The sequence below is a fragment of the Ictalurus furcatus genome, chromosome 16, assembly GCF_023375685.1.
Source record: "Ictalurus furcatus strain D&B chromosome 16, Billie_1.0, whole genome shotgun sequence".
Classification (NCBI taxonomy): domain Eukaryota; kingdom Metazoa; phylum Chordata; class Actinopteri; order Siluriformes; family Ictaluridae; genus Ictalurus; species Ictalurus furcatus.
The window spans coordinates 5,629,704-5,648,337 of record NC_071270.1 but is presented as its reverse complement, the minus strand read 5'-3'; the positions used below and the strand labels follow the sequence as shown (position 1 = coordinate 5,648,337).

Below are 18,634 nucleotides of genomic sequence, written 5' to 3'. Positions count from 1 at the left end.
TATTGACACCTGCACTGTGAACTGTAGCGTGTGGCTGAAGTTGGAATGGCGCACAATTGTTTTTGTTATACTTCATCAACTTGTGTTTCACTTCCCGTGTTTCTGCCTTTTTGTCATATTGTCACTGTTTTTCCACTGTTTCTATGTCTTTTGTGCTGTTGCTTTGTGGTTGTGATGTTTACATGTGAAGACTCTTGGCAATCCAACTAAATTAATTAATTCCTGTTCCAAGTTATAATATATGAGTTTTTTCCCCAAACCCTAAACTCTAATGTTGCCTGTATTAAAAGTTCCATTTAATACACACCAAATATTTTTGCGTACAAAGAGTCCTGTCACTGTGTAAAAAGTCGCTAATGTTGAACTTCCAGGACTCAGTGGCAAGTCGAGACTTACAGTCCTTACCCTTGTACCCATATAACTTCATTTAGTTGCTGAATACATGATAGTAATTACTGTATTACTGAAAAACAGGCCAATAATGTCAGGGGTTGAACAAAAACACAACTCGACTTTAACGAAACGTAAATATATTTTACCAAAATGATGTGCAAATGTTTTATTTAGACTGTTTTATTCGAAAAGATGTGGTTGACTGGCTTCACATGTATAAAAGGAAGCACATGGTAGCCGTCGTATGATAGGGGAGAGCTCGTTGGAGGGTGGGAATCAGCCAAGAGCAAAATTAGGGAGAAAATGCGGGAGAAAGAGAACAGAACTACCAGAATTAATCTCAGAATTAATCATTTCTCCATTCTCTAATTATTGACCAATCAGATCAGAGGTGGGAAGCGATGCCGCTAGAAAGTCTGTAGTTTTCACAACTATAAATTTTCTTCTGATTTGCCTCAATCGCTTCACTCTGTTCTACCTTTTACATCAAGGTAGCTATTATTTGGATTATTAATGGCTTATTAGGCTGCATGTAAACATAGTCTGTGTCTCTCCACACATCTCTGTCCTATTTTAAGTCATCTCTCTCTTCACCACACACCACATACTATGACTCTCTTTCCTTATCTTCTTTTTCCGTAATATGTTCTGTCAGTAGTCAGCATGCTCCATCGTCTTGCACTCATCACCACTGTCCCTTCATCACTGTCCTTTAGCTGTTTGCCCATCTTCCAGCTGTGCACTCTCTCTCTCTCTCTCTCTCTCTCTCTCTCTCTCTCTCTCTCTCTGCCTTCATTCTCCACCCACACACTTTCTCTATCTCTCTTTCTGTCCCTCTCTGGTTCCCTGTCACTTCTCTCCTGATAGGTCTCTTTTCCCTGCCAGTGCTCCTGTGCCTGGTTTGCTGAATGCTGCACGGGGCCGCATGCATGCATTTGTGATGCAGAAGAAGGTGTCTCAGATCATGTTGCATGAACGAGAAGACTTTAATCTTTGCATTAAGGAGAGGGGGTTCAATGTGAGGGTAGCAATACATAATGCCACATGGTTTAAGATCAGTTGTGTGCTTTAAACTCAGTTAAGTTTCCTTTACTTTTCTGAAGGTTAAATTGCATGCTCGATCTAGAAGGTTTTGTAACTACAATATTAATAATTGACACCATGTGTGAGGCTAATATTATACAGTTGAACTCCAGACTGGATATTAGTTATGTTTATATTATTACACATAATAGATGAGTCAGGTCAGTAAATATATAGACATTGACAAAGTTATAGTTTTTTTTTTTTTTTTAGCTGTTTACAACAGTATATTGGCGTTTCAGCTTTAATTTGAGGCTTTTTACATCCAAATTGGGTGAACAGTGTAGGATTTACAGCACTTTTTTTAAATTATATGTGGTCACCAATTTTTTAAGAGACCAAAAGTAATTGGACAATTGGCTACTCATTTTATTTGCATTTGGAGTCTGTTGCTGTTAATCATGGTGGATGACAGAAGAATTCTTTCCTTGGTGTACAAAAACCCCTTCACAATATTTGGTCAGATCAAGAACAGCTTCCAGGAGGTAGTGTGTCAAAGCCAACAATCAAGAGAAGACTACAGAAGGTTTGCCACAAGCCTCAAAAAACAAGAAGACCAGATTAGAGTTTGGAAACACATTAAAAAAAAAATACAGTACAGTTCTAGAACAGCATGGAGAAGGGTAGGAACCGCTCATGATCCAAAGCATACCACCTCATCTTATGACGTGGGCATGTATTGCTACCAATGGAACTGGTTCCTCTATTGATGATGTGACTGCTGACAAAAGCAGCAGGATGAATTCTGAAGTGTATAGGGCTATGTTATCTTCTCAGATTCCACCAAGTCCTTCAAATCTCATTGGACAATGACCCAACTCTTTTTTTTTTTTAAGGCAAAGAAGTGGAATGCTTTGCATTGGCCAAGTCAGTCACCTGACCTGAATCCAAATAAACATGCATTTAATTTGTTGAAGGCAAAACTGATGGCAAAATGCCCCAAGAACAAGTAGGAACTGAAGTCACCAACAGCAAAGGCCTGGCAGAGTGTCACCAGGGAAGAACCAAGCGTCTGGTGATATCTACTAGTTCCAGACTTCAGGCAATCATTTACTGCAAAGGATTTTCAACCAAGTATTAAAATGACAATTTAATTTGTGACTGTTAGTTTGCCCAAAAAATAAGGGGACCACATAAAAAAAAGTGCAGTAATTCCTACGTTTACCCAATTTGGATGTAAATATGCTCAGATTAAAGCTGAAAATATGTTTGAGGCTATATTTAATATTTAGTTTCAACTCTAATATAGGTAGACAGCTAAACACTAACAATTATAACAACTTTGTCGATGCCCCAAAATTTACGGACCTGAGTGTATATAGGTAATGTTTTTTATTAGGGTCCATTGATTGAACAATTTCCCATATAGTTATATTATTGCTGTTTTGTATTTTGCTCGTGCCCTGTGTAAAGCCATGTGTGTCTGTTACATTCTATTCAACTTGCTGTAGCACCAAGGACTAGGTGCTCTCTCTTTTACTCTCTGCTCTGACTGACTTCCTTTCCTCTCTAGCTTTTGTTGAATTATCTGTGTAACGTATTTGTCACTGTGTGTTTATTGTTGGTCAGATGTTTATTTGGGGAAGATATGAAATTTGTTACCTCCAGGTACTACTAAGGCTTGGCAAGAGGATCTGGGCTTGAAAGGATGTCATTAGAAAAGACTTCTTGTGCTTTCCTAAAGGAATACCCAAAAAAGCTAATATGGCTAACCTCATTAGTGCAAGCAACGTGAGATCCCGATAGCTGGTCTCCTTTAGCCATCACACCTTGTTACCTGTTTTAGCATTTTTAGTATTCCTTTAAGTAGCTTAGTTTTATAGTTACAACGTGCAAATTCACATTGTTTAGAATTCTTTCCCTAGTCCACGTGCATTTGAACCCCCTGCCCTCTTTCAACGACCAAAGGTCTTCCGAGCAAACCTTTTATTATCTCTCACTCTTAATCCATTCTCATAATCTCTCCCTTTCTGTCTTGCCTTCTCTGCCTCTAAAATCTGTGCCAAGGTAAGGAGTCTGTCACTCTCTCTCTCTCTTTCTTTCTGTTTTTCCTTCTTTAACGCTCGTCCTCACTCCATCTCAATAAGAACGAGGCTTAGATACCTGTGGAATGGTCGCTTTCTCTTTACCTCACTGCAATTGTAGTGAAGAAATCATTCTCAACACGTTCATTTCATTTAGTTGTTTTTCAGCTACTATAATATTACATTCATGCTTGACAAAGGTGTCTTTATTATAATTGCCTACCAGGGATATATTTTCTGAAGATTTTCTGAGACTACACTGTACAGCCCCATCTACACCATGCATTAACGTGCAATGTGTATCTGGATATAATTATCTGGGTAATGAGTCATAATTTATGTGCATTCTTGTCTGCTTTGTGATCGGATCTCATTTCTCCCACTCAATATGCAAATCTGTGGATATACAGGAAATCGGCCAGCTGCTATTGAAACATCTAAACTAAGCTAAATTCAAATAATAAAGGTGTAGGGCCACAAGAGATGAGTTTCTTGTACTTTCTGTACTCTTACTTTTTTGTGGAGGAAAAGCAAGACCATTATTATCCGTGGTACTAATAATGTTTCTATCTCGAGGACTCCAGGGATGGCCGCAAATGCTGTTTATGCAATTCACATATATACAGTGAGGCCACAAAATATGCTTTATAAGCCATTGAACGTGCTCCAAAGAGCCCAAAAAAGGTCAGTAAATTGGTGTAAACCAAACAGGCTCAAGAAAGCTGTATTTTTTTTCTGGAGACAAGGAATCTGCTCTTAGTTAAATTTAGTGTTGAATTAAAGCAAGCCAAGCCCAACCTTTTATATGCTCATCAATGTGCATCACTGGATATGCGGCACACTTGAAACGTGTACTCACCCTGCAGAAATCTACACAAAACCGGATTGACCCATCCTATTTGGGTACAATCACATTTCCAAGTTCCACTGATAATATGATTCCAGTCATATAATCTTTCTGAAGCACTTTTCTCTTGTTTTCAGTCAACCTATTCAGTGGCCTGTGCATAAACATGTGGTGGTGTTCTATGAGGCCAGTGTGACTAATTGTGGAGTAAAACACATCATAGCAACAGGCACTATCAAAATCTATTTTAGGCAGGGCTCTACAGTGCAACCATTTCACTCACATTTGCAACTGAAAAGTTGTTTGTGCGACTGTGAAAAAATATTTATTTGCACCGGTGCGAGTGACCTGTTCTTAGTTGTATAATACAATCGGAATAAAAACTAAAACTCCAAAATGGATCTACACCACGCAACAGTTACTTTCACACTGATTTTCATCACAGTCTAACGAACAAGTGTGTAAATACTGCGGAGAAGCTATTATGATGACGAGAGTAACTCTGTACATCATCTGCTTCTCTCAAACCACCGTCTTTTATTGATGACCTGCACCTGTGACCTGCTCGAGTAGAGACAGCGTTAGATTAATAATAATGTTAACGCTACAAGGTGGGTGTAATTCAAACTTCTTTATTAAATAATTCCTCACCAATCATAATCAAGAGTAGCAACTGTTCAGTCTGTAAACATACAGTACGCTGCCGCTCTCCTTCACTCTCTTCAGCACTCTAATACACAGCGCATTCACTTCATTTAAACTCAGGGTTGCCAGATATCACTAGAAAACTCCAGGTTCCATGTTTTGATTCTTAATATCAATTTGACATTAAGCATAGTTCGCTATTTCCTTAGAAGTCTATTAGCCTTTTTCCTAATATGGATAATTTTTGTGTTAGTCTACTTTTAATTAGGACTCTTTATTGTTTAAAATATTTAAAAAATAATATTTTATGCTTGCTTGTTTATCAATTTATCAAAAAATTTTTGTAATTAGGAGTACAAGTGCTCCTAAAAGAAATTGCTACCAATGAGCCCTGTTAGGGTGGTTGACGTGGTAAATCTGCATTAAGTTTCCACTGTCCATGTGCATAACCTCATATTTGACCTCCCTGGCTTGCCATTTGACCTCAAAGGGTCCTTGGCACTTGATGAGTAATTTTGAGCTGGATCCGTAAAGTAATACGAGGACTTCCAGGTGTCTCCCAGTGACAAATGATTTGAGCAATTTTGTATTATAGAGTCTTAAGCAGTAAATGATTACATGAACTTTTGCTCTGAGGTCCACAATATATATTGAACAATATATTGGCACTGCACTGGGATGCTGCATCACATAATCCACAAGGAATGAAATGAAGCAGTAACCTCATATTGACCAGTCCATTGCCCCAATGAGACCATGGGGTTGTAATGTGCAGCAGAGTGAAGCCCATTCCAGAAGTGTGTCTACCGCTAGGGCTGCAATTACCGCACACTGCTTTACTGGTCAGGACCCAGCCAACTAGTTGATTAAACCCTGGCTAATCTGTGCCTAAAATTACTGGCCGGTTAAGGTGAGAACAAACTGTCACCATAAATTTATGATTTTTCCCTTGATATTTGATTTTCATTGTAACCAGGAGGTTGGTGAGCACCACTAAATACATCTAAACTTGCCCTGCATTGACTCAGATCATGGTGTATAAGGGTTTGTGCATAGCCCAAATCCACTAAGGCCTGATGTAACCACACTGGTACTCAGTATGTCACCTCTGAGTAGGGGATGCTTGCAAGGGCATGGACACATGAAGAAGGTTAGGGGGATTGTAGGGGGTAAGCCTAAGGCTTGTGGTAAATTGTCAGGAGGATCTGTAGGCAAAGACCCCATTCACACTTTGGCCTGCCATATTCTACTACAGACTGCAGTTGAATCAAAGAAACTTAAAATATCAGCTACCATACTACCTCGCTGTCAACTACATTAGACACTTAATGAAAAACACTCATTCTCACTATGAATGAACTCCGTTAACTTGAAATACATAATAGATAAGGTTAGGTATCATTGGGGTTCTATTGGTGATAAAAGTTTTTCTAACTTTTTCATTTATTCACAATTTTCTCATTTTGAAAAGCGAGTAATGAAAAAGAAATGCAGTGAATATGAAATAATACATTCAAAATATCAGTTAACTAGCATATCTAGCTACTCATAATCAATGCTAGCATCAGTTAACTCTACCTTACCCTAATACCTGTGAATGAATTCTTTCACAAAGTATTTATATTCATTACTCAGTTGGAATTTTTGCCGAGTGGTCTCAAACTATTCTTTTAAAGTTTAGTCTTGGCAGTATTGAAAACAATGAGGTGAAAATTTTTAATTTCTGATGTTTTTGTTGTAAAGAATGTAAGGCTTACTGGCAATAATTTTAACCTGCATCTGCATCTGCATGTACTTCTGTTTTTTTTTTTTTTTAAGGGTCCATTTGAATTCCTACAAACATGTGCTGTAGGTAACTTACAGAAAAAGCCCTTTAAAAATTGATGAACATCAGGGTATATCTGTGGGACATTCTTGCATAGTTTACACTTGCCTGAGACCTGGTCACAATATGAGGCAGATTACTGATTTGATCCTGTTCTCATCACAGCCCACTCTGCCAATTAGTATGCATTTTTCCAATCCTGATAAGGTATCCAGATACAGATTTTAATGCCAGGTATAAATGGTGCCTACGTAATTGTCCTACTCCCTGCTTTCACACTGCGTGTATGAGTGACAGAGTGAATGGGTGTTTACACATTCCTGCATGTGCACGATGCACGTCCCGCATTGTGCATGCCCCTGGTTCAGGGAGGCAATACTCCCTTTCTGCTCATAATGTACCAGTTATAAGGATTTTTGCCTTTGGGATGTCGTAACCCTACCACTCTACATATGTATGTCCTTGATTTGCTCCACTTGCCCCACATAGCATTTTAAAAGCCTGTTAATCCCCTCTGAGGAGAGACATTGCCCAGCATTTTGGTTGTGAAAGCATTACATACATGCTGTGACTCTGGTTATGGTGACTACGGCTCTCTCTTCTGCGTACCCATGTTTTCCCTCCCTCTCTCTCCATCTGCAGCAGCCAAGAGCCTGCTCAACAAGAAGGCTGATGTCAAGGTAAGGTTGATCTGACTACTGCAACTACTGTACACATCTTTTTCTCTTTCTCTGCATTCATTTTCTTTATCACCACGCCTTTTTCAATCTAACGGGCTAGTGTCCCTTCCCTTCGCTAAAGACACTCAGTCCCTGCTTGGGAGGGGGTTGGACAGTTTCGAGTTAAAGTCTGCATGTCAGTGGTTATGTTTTTGTCGGCAGTGTTTGTATGGTTTTTTTTGTATTGTTGTTTGTTTTGTTTTGTCTCACTACCGTCTGTGTGTCTCTGTGAGTCTGATTAGACGGACGAATGCTTGGGCTAGGTTGGGTGCCACTTGTCAGGTTGATGAAGTCTCAGACCATTTATGATTCAATTTGGCCTTGTTTCTGACCCCATTTAAATCCTCTTTCAAAAAGTTATTTTGTCTACATAACTAGTAACTATTCATACAGTCAAGAACATTAGAAGATTTCAGACATTTATTTAACTTACAAAGCTCATATGAGTAGTGAGTAGCTAGTAGTGATGAACAAAATCATTTTGATTGTAATGGTATATTTTAAGACTGGGTTGCATTTAAATGTGTCAGCTAGTTATTCATGAGGCCAGGAAGACATAAGGTTATTTTTTTTAATGTGCATATAATGCATATTCATATAATTTATAATCAGTGCAAATGTATATAAATGTTTTTAGGCCATTTTTACTAGTTTATTGGGTGGCAATAAATATACTAAAATATATTCTACACACTTAATAATAAAGGTGCAAGTAATATCATTCTTTGGTCTTGGAGAGAACCTTTTGATTGTTGGATCTTTATGTGCAACAGAAAAAAAAACCCCAATGCCCTCTGTAAATGTTACCATTATGTGGAAGGATTTAGTTTATTATGGTAACAAATCATGGACCAGAAATTCTCTTTAGGCAACCAAAAATGGTTCTTCTGTGGAATTGCCCTAAACAACTATATATTCAAGAGTGTGCATACGTCTGTATATCTAATGGTTTAAAATGGCTAGTGTTTTTTTAGGAATAATATATGACCAGATGTGGACGCAGTATGATGCACTGTGCAAGGCTTCATTTGGTGGGATAGCACATAATCCCAGTTGAAGTGATTTTAGGCTTTCACTTCAGCCTGTGCTACAGAATTAGAAGTGAACCTCTTCTATGCTCTCCATGAATGATTGGATGGCGAATAATCTGTAAAATAATCCTCTCCAGTCGTGCATTCCTCACTCCGAGCATTAATCATACCTTACATAATCTAGTAGCATGCTGATGGTGAAATGCCCATGGGGGGAAAATTGTGCACTTAATTTTTTTGCCCTTCTTCCCCCTCTCATGGCTTATTTCTATAATTTGCAGCTCCAAATAGCTGGAGATGTTTGCCCGTTCACCCTCTCTGTCTTAACCTTTCTCTCTTTTTATCTCTACCTCCCTACCCATCTACCCCTCTCTCTCTCTCTCTCTCTCCGATCAGGCTGCCTGATCGTAGCTGTATCTCATTCAGCTGAGCTTTCCGCCTACAGACCAACCGTGCTGTCTCGCCCTGCATTCTCATTTTCTTTTTCCTGCTTGCGCTTTCTAACTCTCCATCCACCATGAGCATAGGCTGTTTAAATAGGGAGTGCAGGAAGCAGAGCAAGAGGATAGCAACTTGATACTTCACACACCACATTGGCAGCACAATATTCCACAGACAACCTTTTCAGGATATCATTCAGGCAATATTAGATTACTGTATAAAATGTTTAGATATGTGCAAAAACAGTATAAATCTTTCAGTCCATGTAGAAGGTGGCACCCAACATTTTTTGTATATATATATATATATATATATATATATATATATATATATATATATATATATATATATATATATATATACTTATTTATTTATTTACTTATTTTACCAAATAGACTAATTTATCTACATCTGGGGTGGCACGGATTTACTATCTGTATGACTTTTCTGTGCATGTTCTCTTCATGTCTCTTTGGGCTTTCCAGCAGAAAATTGTCCATTTAAACTGTTAACATATCTGGAGGCATCCAACACAACATTATTTATCAAATAGACAAATATAAACACACTTCTAGAATTCACTTTATGCTTTTGTGCACCCTGTTACTTGACTAGAAGTTGTGCTGGGTTATTATTATTATTTTATTTTTTTCCATTTACAGTGTTTAGCAGACACCCTTATATAGAGTGGCCATCAATAACATGCATCATTATCATGAGGGCTTCCTGGAGCAATAGGCGTTCGTTCACACTTATCGTCATGAGATCACAAGTTCAAATCCCGATGATACCACAGCCATCTGTGGATGAGAGGGATGGCAAGCTCTCTCTCCCCTATCAATCACAGTGACACTAGCCAATCGTGGGCATCTGTGAGCTCATGTATGTGGAAGAGGGCAGATAGCGCTTTCCTCTGAGTGTGTTACGCTGCTCTGTGACACAGCATGAGCAGCAGTTTGAAAAGATGCAGTTGGCTGGTGTCATGTATCTTGGAGGAAGCACATGTTAGAAACATGTCAGACCAAAATGGGGGAAAAAGAAAAAAAAACATCCTCAGGGTAGGTCAAGTCTAAGAATACCCTGCTAAAGCCCTTTCCGCCAAGCTCCTACTCATGCAGGATGCAAAGCCATTAAAATAATTAACCCTGCATTGAGATGTCCAGCAAATGAATGGCATTATACTCTATGCCATTGCCATTTAAAATGAAGAAAAGAAACAATGAGAGACTAATAGCTTGTATTTTGGACTGTGTCCTGAAGTATACATGCAGAAATTAATCCGTTTAAGGAATATTTGTATCTTTTAGAATTATTCATGCCTATTCATTTAGCATATATTTACCATTTAAATGGCCATGATTATTTACATCATGAAATGAAACTGCAAATATTCGAGACAAGCTGAAAACTAATTTATTTGAGAAACTCCTATAAGTCACGAAGGCCTATGAGTCACGTAGGACCTGGAGATTTTTTTTCAGAGGAGCTCCCTGTTAGCTTTCTTTAGCCTTCCCTCTTCCACTTCACCTCCCTCATCTCCCATCATTACACCTTCAGCATGCTGTAATCATTCAGCGTTCTTGTTCAGTCTCAGTCCACCGCTCACCTTGTGAGATTTAAGTGTGTGGTGCTGTGTAATGATAGGCAGCGAGCGTGCGGACACCACAGCGTGAAATGCAGCTCGTGCTCCAGGAATAGCTGGTGGTCTGAACCCTGGGAGCTGAGAGACAGAAATAGACACCTCTACTGCACCTCACTCATTGCTTAGTAACTGGCTCGTCCCACTTCTTCATTCTGACATTTTGGGATTTCTTGCCAACCCCCCCCCCCCCCCTTTTTCATTGACTATTTTAGAATTATTAATATTATAATTGTTGCACCGCACATTGACACAGAAAAGGTAGAATTTCTGTTGGTCAAGAGTAGATCGGTCTCATACCTCATACATGACTTTGCCACAAGGATACTTTATTCCATAAACAGGATATTGTCCTGAAATCATAATAGAACATGGAGGGGGAAAAAAACCTGTGCAAATATGCAGGGGTGAATAATACTTGAGTAATTGTACTTTGTTACTAAAGTATTATTTTGCAGTATTTATACTTTACTTGAGTATTATTGAAATTGAATACCTGTACTCCTACTTAATTACATTTCCAAGAAAAAGACTTTATCGTGTGCTACGTAGTTAACACAATGTAGTTAATGCTATAGCTATCTGTTTGCGTCTGAATAAGAATAAACCACCATGCTACAGTGTTGAACTGGAGGAAGTGCGTCCCCCTGTCCCTACCTCAGTAAACTGTTTCAATATGCTGGAATAAGCAAAGACTCATACAAAATGAGGAGTCTCTTTTACCGCTTTAGAAGGCATGAACTCAATCTAATTTGGAAAAAAAAACCATGTTGAGGTAAATTTTGCTACCTTGCTAACGTTAACTGGCTATATTTAACTAAGTTAGCCTGATTTCTTTGCTAATGCCAGGTTAAACTAGCATCAGTTCTAGTAGCTAACATAAATTGGCTTGGCTGCAAGTCAAATTCTAGCTAATGGTAAATATTGGTTATTTACAGGATATTTTACTTCTAATGAATTCATTAGCAAGCTTCATAGCATTCTTTATGCAAATAACAAGCAAGCTTACGTTGACTATGATGATGTCAGATTTCAGTCAAAATACCGTAGTTGCCTTAAAACAAAAATCATCTAATAGTTACTTTTCACATGGAAACATTATATATATATATATATATATATATATATATATATATATATATATATATATATATATATATTTAATTTCATCAGTTAAAATATTTAGTTTTTACTTTTTGATACAGCGCAAAAACTTTTTTACATAGTACATTGTGGCTGGATACTTCCACTTTTAATTGACGTTTTAACACATTATCAATGCTTTCAATTAAGTATAATTTCTCAGTACTTTTTCCACCCCTGCATATAGATCATCCTTCCTATAGATTTCAAGCAGTCAGAAATTCAATACAGTGTAATTAAGAGTTATTTCAGTTCAATATTGTGCAAACGGTTTTGACTTTAATTACAAAATGATCTGTAGTTGCTAGTGTATGAAAGGCCACAGTTAATTTAATAATGCTTCTAAACAATAGTATAGTAGTCAGTGTTTTCCTCTAGAAAAAGAGTTTATTAGGGTGTGTAGATGTTGAGGGGAGTGCAGGCAGAGGCAGCTCTCGCTATCTGCATGCTGTAACCTATGCAAGCTTTCATATTAGCATACAAAACACTCTTTGGCGGAAAAATGGTCACATCAGTGATGTATAAGGAAAATACCAATACAGTATAGCTTGCATTGCCACCAGATATTGCTTTTTTTAAACTATAGTTTTCTAGCTGTCTATTCCTTTTCCCTATATTCTTCATCCTTTTAATGTCCACTAATAATTTGTCCAAGTCACGTGCATTAACTCCATCCACAGTGTTCATGTTCACACTCACTGTCCCATTCTCTCCCCCCACCCCCCCTCCCTGTTTGTCCTTCCATTACTCCCTCAATCACACCAGAAACGGAAATCCAGCTCCACCGTTCAGTACATGGTGAGGATCTTATTTTTTATATTTGCTTATCATTTCCCATCTTTTTTATTTATTTATTCCTGTTATCACTTCATTCAACAACTGATTTATTCATTCTTTTTTTTCTGTCCTTTGAGAAGAGCCTGTTTTTTAAGTCCTGTAAATTTCTGGTTAGTAATCCTGTAGAAACATTAGTAGGTAATGGCCTATACTGTTTAGATTGCCGTTAGTTGCTAAAGTCATTGGCGAAAATGGCATTTTAGAAATACCATCATTTAAATTCATAGGCAACTATAGGTTTTTACTCAGCCATTTCTACTGTGGCCATGGCTAATCATTCCTGACAAGGCTTAAGAATGTGGTAAGATCTAAGCAAAATCTAGGCTTAATCTGGATTAAAAAGGAAATTCTCATTCGGCAGCCTAGTAGTTTGTTAGCTGTATCTATCATAGCCTCATAAATGTTCCTACAGTAACTGTTTAATTTCTAACAAGAATAAATGAAACTGTTTTAGTGTTCGTGGAACTGTGTGTCCAATTGATCAATAAACTGACACTGTGTCCCAAAATGGCCATTTAAAGAAAATAATAATTATGCACATCCACAACAGATATTTTGACTTTGCCTGTGTCATCAAAGTGTGGACATTTGTGGGAGAAGGTCGAAATCCGCTATCATCACGTGCTAGGCTATAACGCCTGTAACCCTAACAACAACCTGTATGTCTTCTTTGCTGAACACGAGCTCTTCAAATGAGAACAAATCCTGCATTTGCTGTCTGGGTTCAATTTGCACCAGTTTTTTTTCTTCACGCTGATGCCTGCATTTATTTCTCGTTGGTTAATAAGTATCTAACACTGCATTAATCTACAAGGCTCTGAAACAGCAATGTGGATACAACCACACATACATTTTTATTGGACTCATTTGATAAATATAAGCCTTGTCTCATTGTGGCTTTCTTTTCAAAATATCTTGATTCTTGAAATATTGCATACTTTATTCTCATGATGATATGACTTTTTCTCAAAATATTATGACTTTATTCTTGAAATATCATGACTTTTTTTTTTTTAAAAAAATTGCAACTTTATTCTAGAAATATTACAACTTATTCTCGAAATCTTGTATTTGTACTTTTTTGAACAGCCCTAAAACACTGTTATAACATTGCCATGATACTGAGTTATAATTAACTGAATTATAATTATGAGAAGTAATATGTTATGTATACGTACAGTATATAGCTTATATAAGCACTTGCACTGGTAAGGAATCAAAAAGTCCTGTTTCTTTGGAAAGTTTGTGTGCTATGCTGGAATCGTCTACATACATAAAACTTGATGAGTTGTGTGTGTGTGTGTGTGTGTGTGTGTGTGTGTGTGTTCCAAAGTTGAAATGAACCCTAAGCCACTGTATTCATGTATGTATCAGTTTTTACTGTGACATGTTTACTGTGATGTCAAGCTGATGAATGTCTTGTTTTTCACTTTTGTGTGCTTTTGTGTTTAACCAGCTGTGTGCGTGGCTTAAAAAAGACTTTTTCAATTTAATTCAGATGTTAGAGAAGACATAGTCCAACCCCAAACTACTCTACAGAGACTCCCTTAGTTTGTGTCTTTCGGGATTTCATATTTCGAGGTTGTGTTCGGATAAATGTGTGGATTAGTTCATCTGAAGGCTTTTACTGGGACTCTGTATTCATTTGGCCAAAGGACAAAGTTCTCTTTAACAATGTCTTTAACATGCACAGAAGCAGTCAATTAGTAGTAGGAGCATAAGCACGAGGGCGGAGCATGCAGAGCAGTATCAGCGAGTAATCATGCTCGTTAAAAATGGGGGTAAGGTGGTGTGAATTGTGCACACATAAAGGTGTTTGCATGCATGGAGCAGAGAAAAGCGCATCCAGAGAAACTTTAGTGAGTGAGAAGTTAATTTCTGCTAGCACTGAGACACACGCTTCCCCCCTCACTCTCCAGCATCTACACTTTGCTTTCGAGTCAAGGTGCAGTTCACGGCACCTTGCGCTCATTTTAATGATCAAACTTGCCTGTACTGCTCTGCGCACACAGGTTGGCCGCCCTCACACTACCTATTAAAGTGTTTAAAAGCAGTAATATAAAAGCCAGCACAAGGAGTTCATCGCTGGCAGAAAACTGCAGCAACGAACAAAAACAGAGGTGAATAAAATGCTCCATAATTCCCTGACTGCTTAATACGAAAGTAGTATCGATCATTTCAGTATCGATGAGTGCACTCGTATTCAATCTGAGGGGAAAAAATGGTATCGATGCATTTCTAGTGTGAGCACTATGAGTTTTATTACAAAATGATAATCAGCCATTTTAGGTTGTTTTCTGGGCTATAATAGAATCAAATACGATTTTGAAGCATTGGGTGGTCCCAAGTCTGTGGTCATCTGCAACACTCTCTCTCTCTCTCTCTCTCTTTTTCTCTTTCTCTTTTTCTCTGTAGCCCTTTTTAATAACACTGTTGTGTTTTCTGCACAGCCACAGTCAAACAGCACGAAAAACAGCATAGTCACCAGTCCCAAAGGGAACGTCCCCTCTCCTGCTCTGGTATTTACCTCCTTTTTCTCTCTTTTCCTCTCACAATCCATCTGTTTGTTTTTTTGTTGTTGTTGTTTTTTTTCTTCTTCTGATCCATCCCGCCTGTCTCTCCTTGTCTGTCCCTGCCCATATCTCTATATGATGTGTCCCTCACAAAGCAAAACGTTTATCTACTTTCCATCCTCAGACCATTTTGATTTTATCTAATGCTTCTTTAAAGTTTTGATATGAACACTTTAACAAGACCTTTGGGTCTACCATGTGGATGTTGTTTTTGCATGAAGGAGAGCGAGAATGTTTTTGATAGCAAACCTTGTGAGCCTAGAGCTGTTGGGTTTTTAGACGTACACCATAGTTAACCCATGGTCATCACGTTGACTTTGATGTTTATCTCCATATATACATATGTTTATGTATTTGTGGTTTTTGCATCTTTTATTTGATCAGTTTATCAATGGCAAGTATGATGTTGTGCTTCGGTGTGCCAAGTAAATATGTGCAATCGGGCTTGAATTTTAAGGTAGTAATTCTACAGCTTCTAACATTACAAGTTGAATAATCAGTAAATATCTGGATTAGCATGTGAAAAGGTTTTTCATTTTTAGATGTAAGGAATAAAGCACAATGGGGTGTGCTGAAATAGGAAAATAATCAACAGGTTTCTTGTAATAGGTACCCTGTAACCCTGAAATGTTTTATTCCTCTTATACCACAGCAGTTTTTACTTGTTAAAGAATGACTTATAGCAGCCATTCCCTCACCAGGGTCTATTTAAACGGCAACTTCTTCTGTCCTGAAGACTTTCATGTGCTGGAAAACCTCTGACTGTAACAAAAAGAGCTGACACTGGAGACTCCTTCCGTTAATGCTAAATAAATGTCTCCTTAGAGAAAGTTTCATCATATTAATGATTGATTGTTTAGCATGTTTGCCTTGCACCTCCAGGGTCGGGGGTTCGAATCCCACCACCACCCTGTGTACACGGAGTTTGCTTGTTCTCCCCGTGCTTCAGGGGTTTCCTTCCCCAGTCTAATGACGTGTATTGTAGGATGACCGCATGCCCAAAGTATCCGTAGTGTGCACTTGTGCCCTGCGATGGGTTGGCAACCCCATCCAGGGTGTCCCCCGCTTTGTGCCCTGGGATAGGCTCCCCGCAAACCTGTGTAGGATAAGCGGTATAGAAAATGGATGGATGGATGGATGATAACAGTATTGTTTTCCAGAGCTGTACTGTTATAGAAAAATAATCAGATTTGTAACTTCAACATTGCTGTGGTATAAAATAAAATAGTTTGCCTTTTTACTGCTCCATAGAACCCCAAATCCCTAAGTTATGGACAGTAGTAACATTTGTATCTATAATAGATGAGATGCAAAGCTAAACCACTATTTCTAAAACTACTACATCAGAATAAATATATATACTTAATGAACAATTTAGTCCTATTCAAGGGATTTGTTGGATTTATGGACATTGGGTAACATGCTTAACAGTTTGTTCTTAAAATGTTGGTGTAATTTTCCAAGGCCCTGTAATGCTGACATTGGTGATGTACTTTACTTGTACTAGTCAAGCTACTCAGTCATTTTAGTCTTATAGGCTAGAGTTTATTTTTTCTGACTGGCTTTAGCTCTTCTGCTGTAAAACTTTAACTCTTTTATATTATAAACCAGAGCATCATGGCCAGTTAATAACCTCCATTCATTGAGTTTAAGTTCTCTCACACTAACTCTGACTGCTCTTCTATTCCTCTGCGTTCTCTCACTGTTTTATCTCTGCTAACACCTACTATTTTTACTCTCTCCATCTCTCATCTACACTTTGTTTGTTTTTGCTCTTTCTCCTCTTCCCTTTTCTCTCTGTCTCTGTCTCTCTTGGTCTTGCCATCCTTTGCCTTTCCTTCTCGCTCTCTTTCTATAGGAGGCTCAGACCACTGTTATCCATAACCCGGTGGATGGGATCAAGGTACATCCTTCCCCACGCCCTCTCCATCCATATTTACGTTTTTTTTTCTTAACCCTTCTCTATCTTTGTCGTCTCTGATGTCAGTTCATTCTTTGGAGTAGGAAAGTGTTTTGTCATCCTTTTTCTCAGATACAAACAGATCTAAATATAAGTAATATCTTCAGTTAAAAATACAGGTGCAAGACAGTCAAGACATTTGAATTCATCTTAATTTATTGCCTCAGTGGAAATTAGAGTGAAATGTCAACAGTTTCTCACTTATTTCATATGTAACCAAATTGTCAAGATATGTTTGGTGCTTTAGTCACTGTAGACTTGTGCAAACACTTTGGTATCACTAAGAGCCTTGAACCGGCCTTGAGACAATTTTTTTTTTTTTTAACTTAGTAGCATTTGTACTTGGACTTGTCACAGTCTTGGGCATTGGTCTCACTAAATATGGTCTTGGTCTCAGCCAAGAGTTTGTACAAATGATACTCGTGTTTTCTTTTCGAATAAGGTTTGACAAGAAGCAATTCCTTCTTGTAGTAAACAGTCTAATCACTGATGCAGTGCAGAAATGAAGCCAACTAGTTGAAGGAAAAGCTTGGCCCTGAAAAGGATTTGATGTTTTGCGGTCTCGCCCTTGCTTATATTGGATTCGATCTTGACTTGGCCCCAACACCCTTAAGTCTTGGTCTTGGACTTGTCTTAGACTTCACAATGGCAGTCTTGACTACAAGCCTGTAAAAAAGATATCTTCTAGCTAAAAACCGTCAGCTACAGTTGAAGCCAAATCACTTTTTTCTTAGCACGATTTGGTATCACTCTGCAAGCCTCTGCCTCAAAACTGGAATTGTACAATAGAGAAGTCATTCCTATAATGAACCTTTTTAATACTTACTGTGCTATTTTATGAAGCAAACGTGATAAACCGGTAGCTAAACGCTTCCGTTACAGTGTCTTTCATAAGTATCCCCCCCCCTCCCCCCCTTAAACATTTTGTAGTGTAGAGCTGAAATGGACTTCGTTGGGATTATATGGTTGCAGAACTAATGTAAGGGTTTCACATCAACTGGGGGTGAATACTTATGCAATTACAACCCTTTTAAAATTTATTTATAAATACTTTTTAAAACTATATTAGTATTTCGGCCACTTTAATGTTATGGGCTATTTTGTGTCGATTCATGACATGTAATCCATGTCATCAGTTCTAGGATGTAACAAGACAAAATGTGGAAAAGATCAAAGGAGGGTAAATAATTTCTGCAAGCCACTGTGCCTGTTAGCAACATTAGACTCAGTGGAAAACGTAAGAAGCAGAGAGCAGACAGCAAATATGTCATGGCTGATTTAATTTTGGTTAAACCTTTTGCTTTTAACTCATGTTAACTTTAATGGTAGACAGGCTTTATAATACACTACTGTTTGTTTTTTTATTTATTTTTCATAAAACTGTCCTAAGTCCATCTGTTTGCCTCTGAGTTTGCCAAACGGTTCAACTTTTCCCTCTTACCATCAGCTATTTCTTTGTTAGCACTCAAATCAA

At 38.0% G+C, this 18,634-nt stretch overlaps 1 protein-coding gene across 13 annotated transcripts in view; it reads left to right on the top strand.

The window, feature by feature from the left end:
* LOC128620648 (calcium/calmodulin-dependent protein kinase type II subunit beta) overlaps positions 1–18,634 on the top strand; it is a 74,042-nt gene that overhangs the window by 40,112 nt on the left and 15,296 nt on the right. For 4 of the 13 annotated variants that reach the window (XM_053645870.1, XM_053645869.1, XM_053645874.1 and 1 more), the window contains 3 exons: positions 7,460–7,497; positions 15,078–15,146; positions 17,059–17,103. In XM_053645870.1, the coding sequence (XP_053501845.1) occupies positions 7,460–7,497; positions 15,078–15,146; positions 17,059–17,103 (152 nt within the window). Of the gene's footprint in view, positions 1–7,459; positions 7,498–12,555; positions 12,589–15,077; positions 15,147–17,058; positions 17,104–18,634 lie in introns of all 13 variants that reach the window. The other 9 variants (XM_053645868.1, XM_053645873.1, XM_053645877.1 and 6 more) reach the window with 6 other exon arrangements.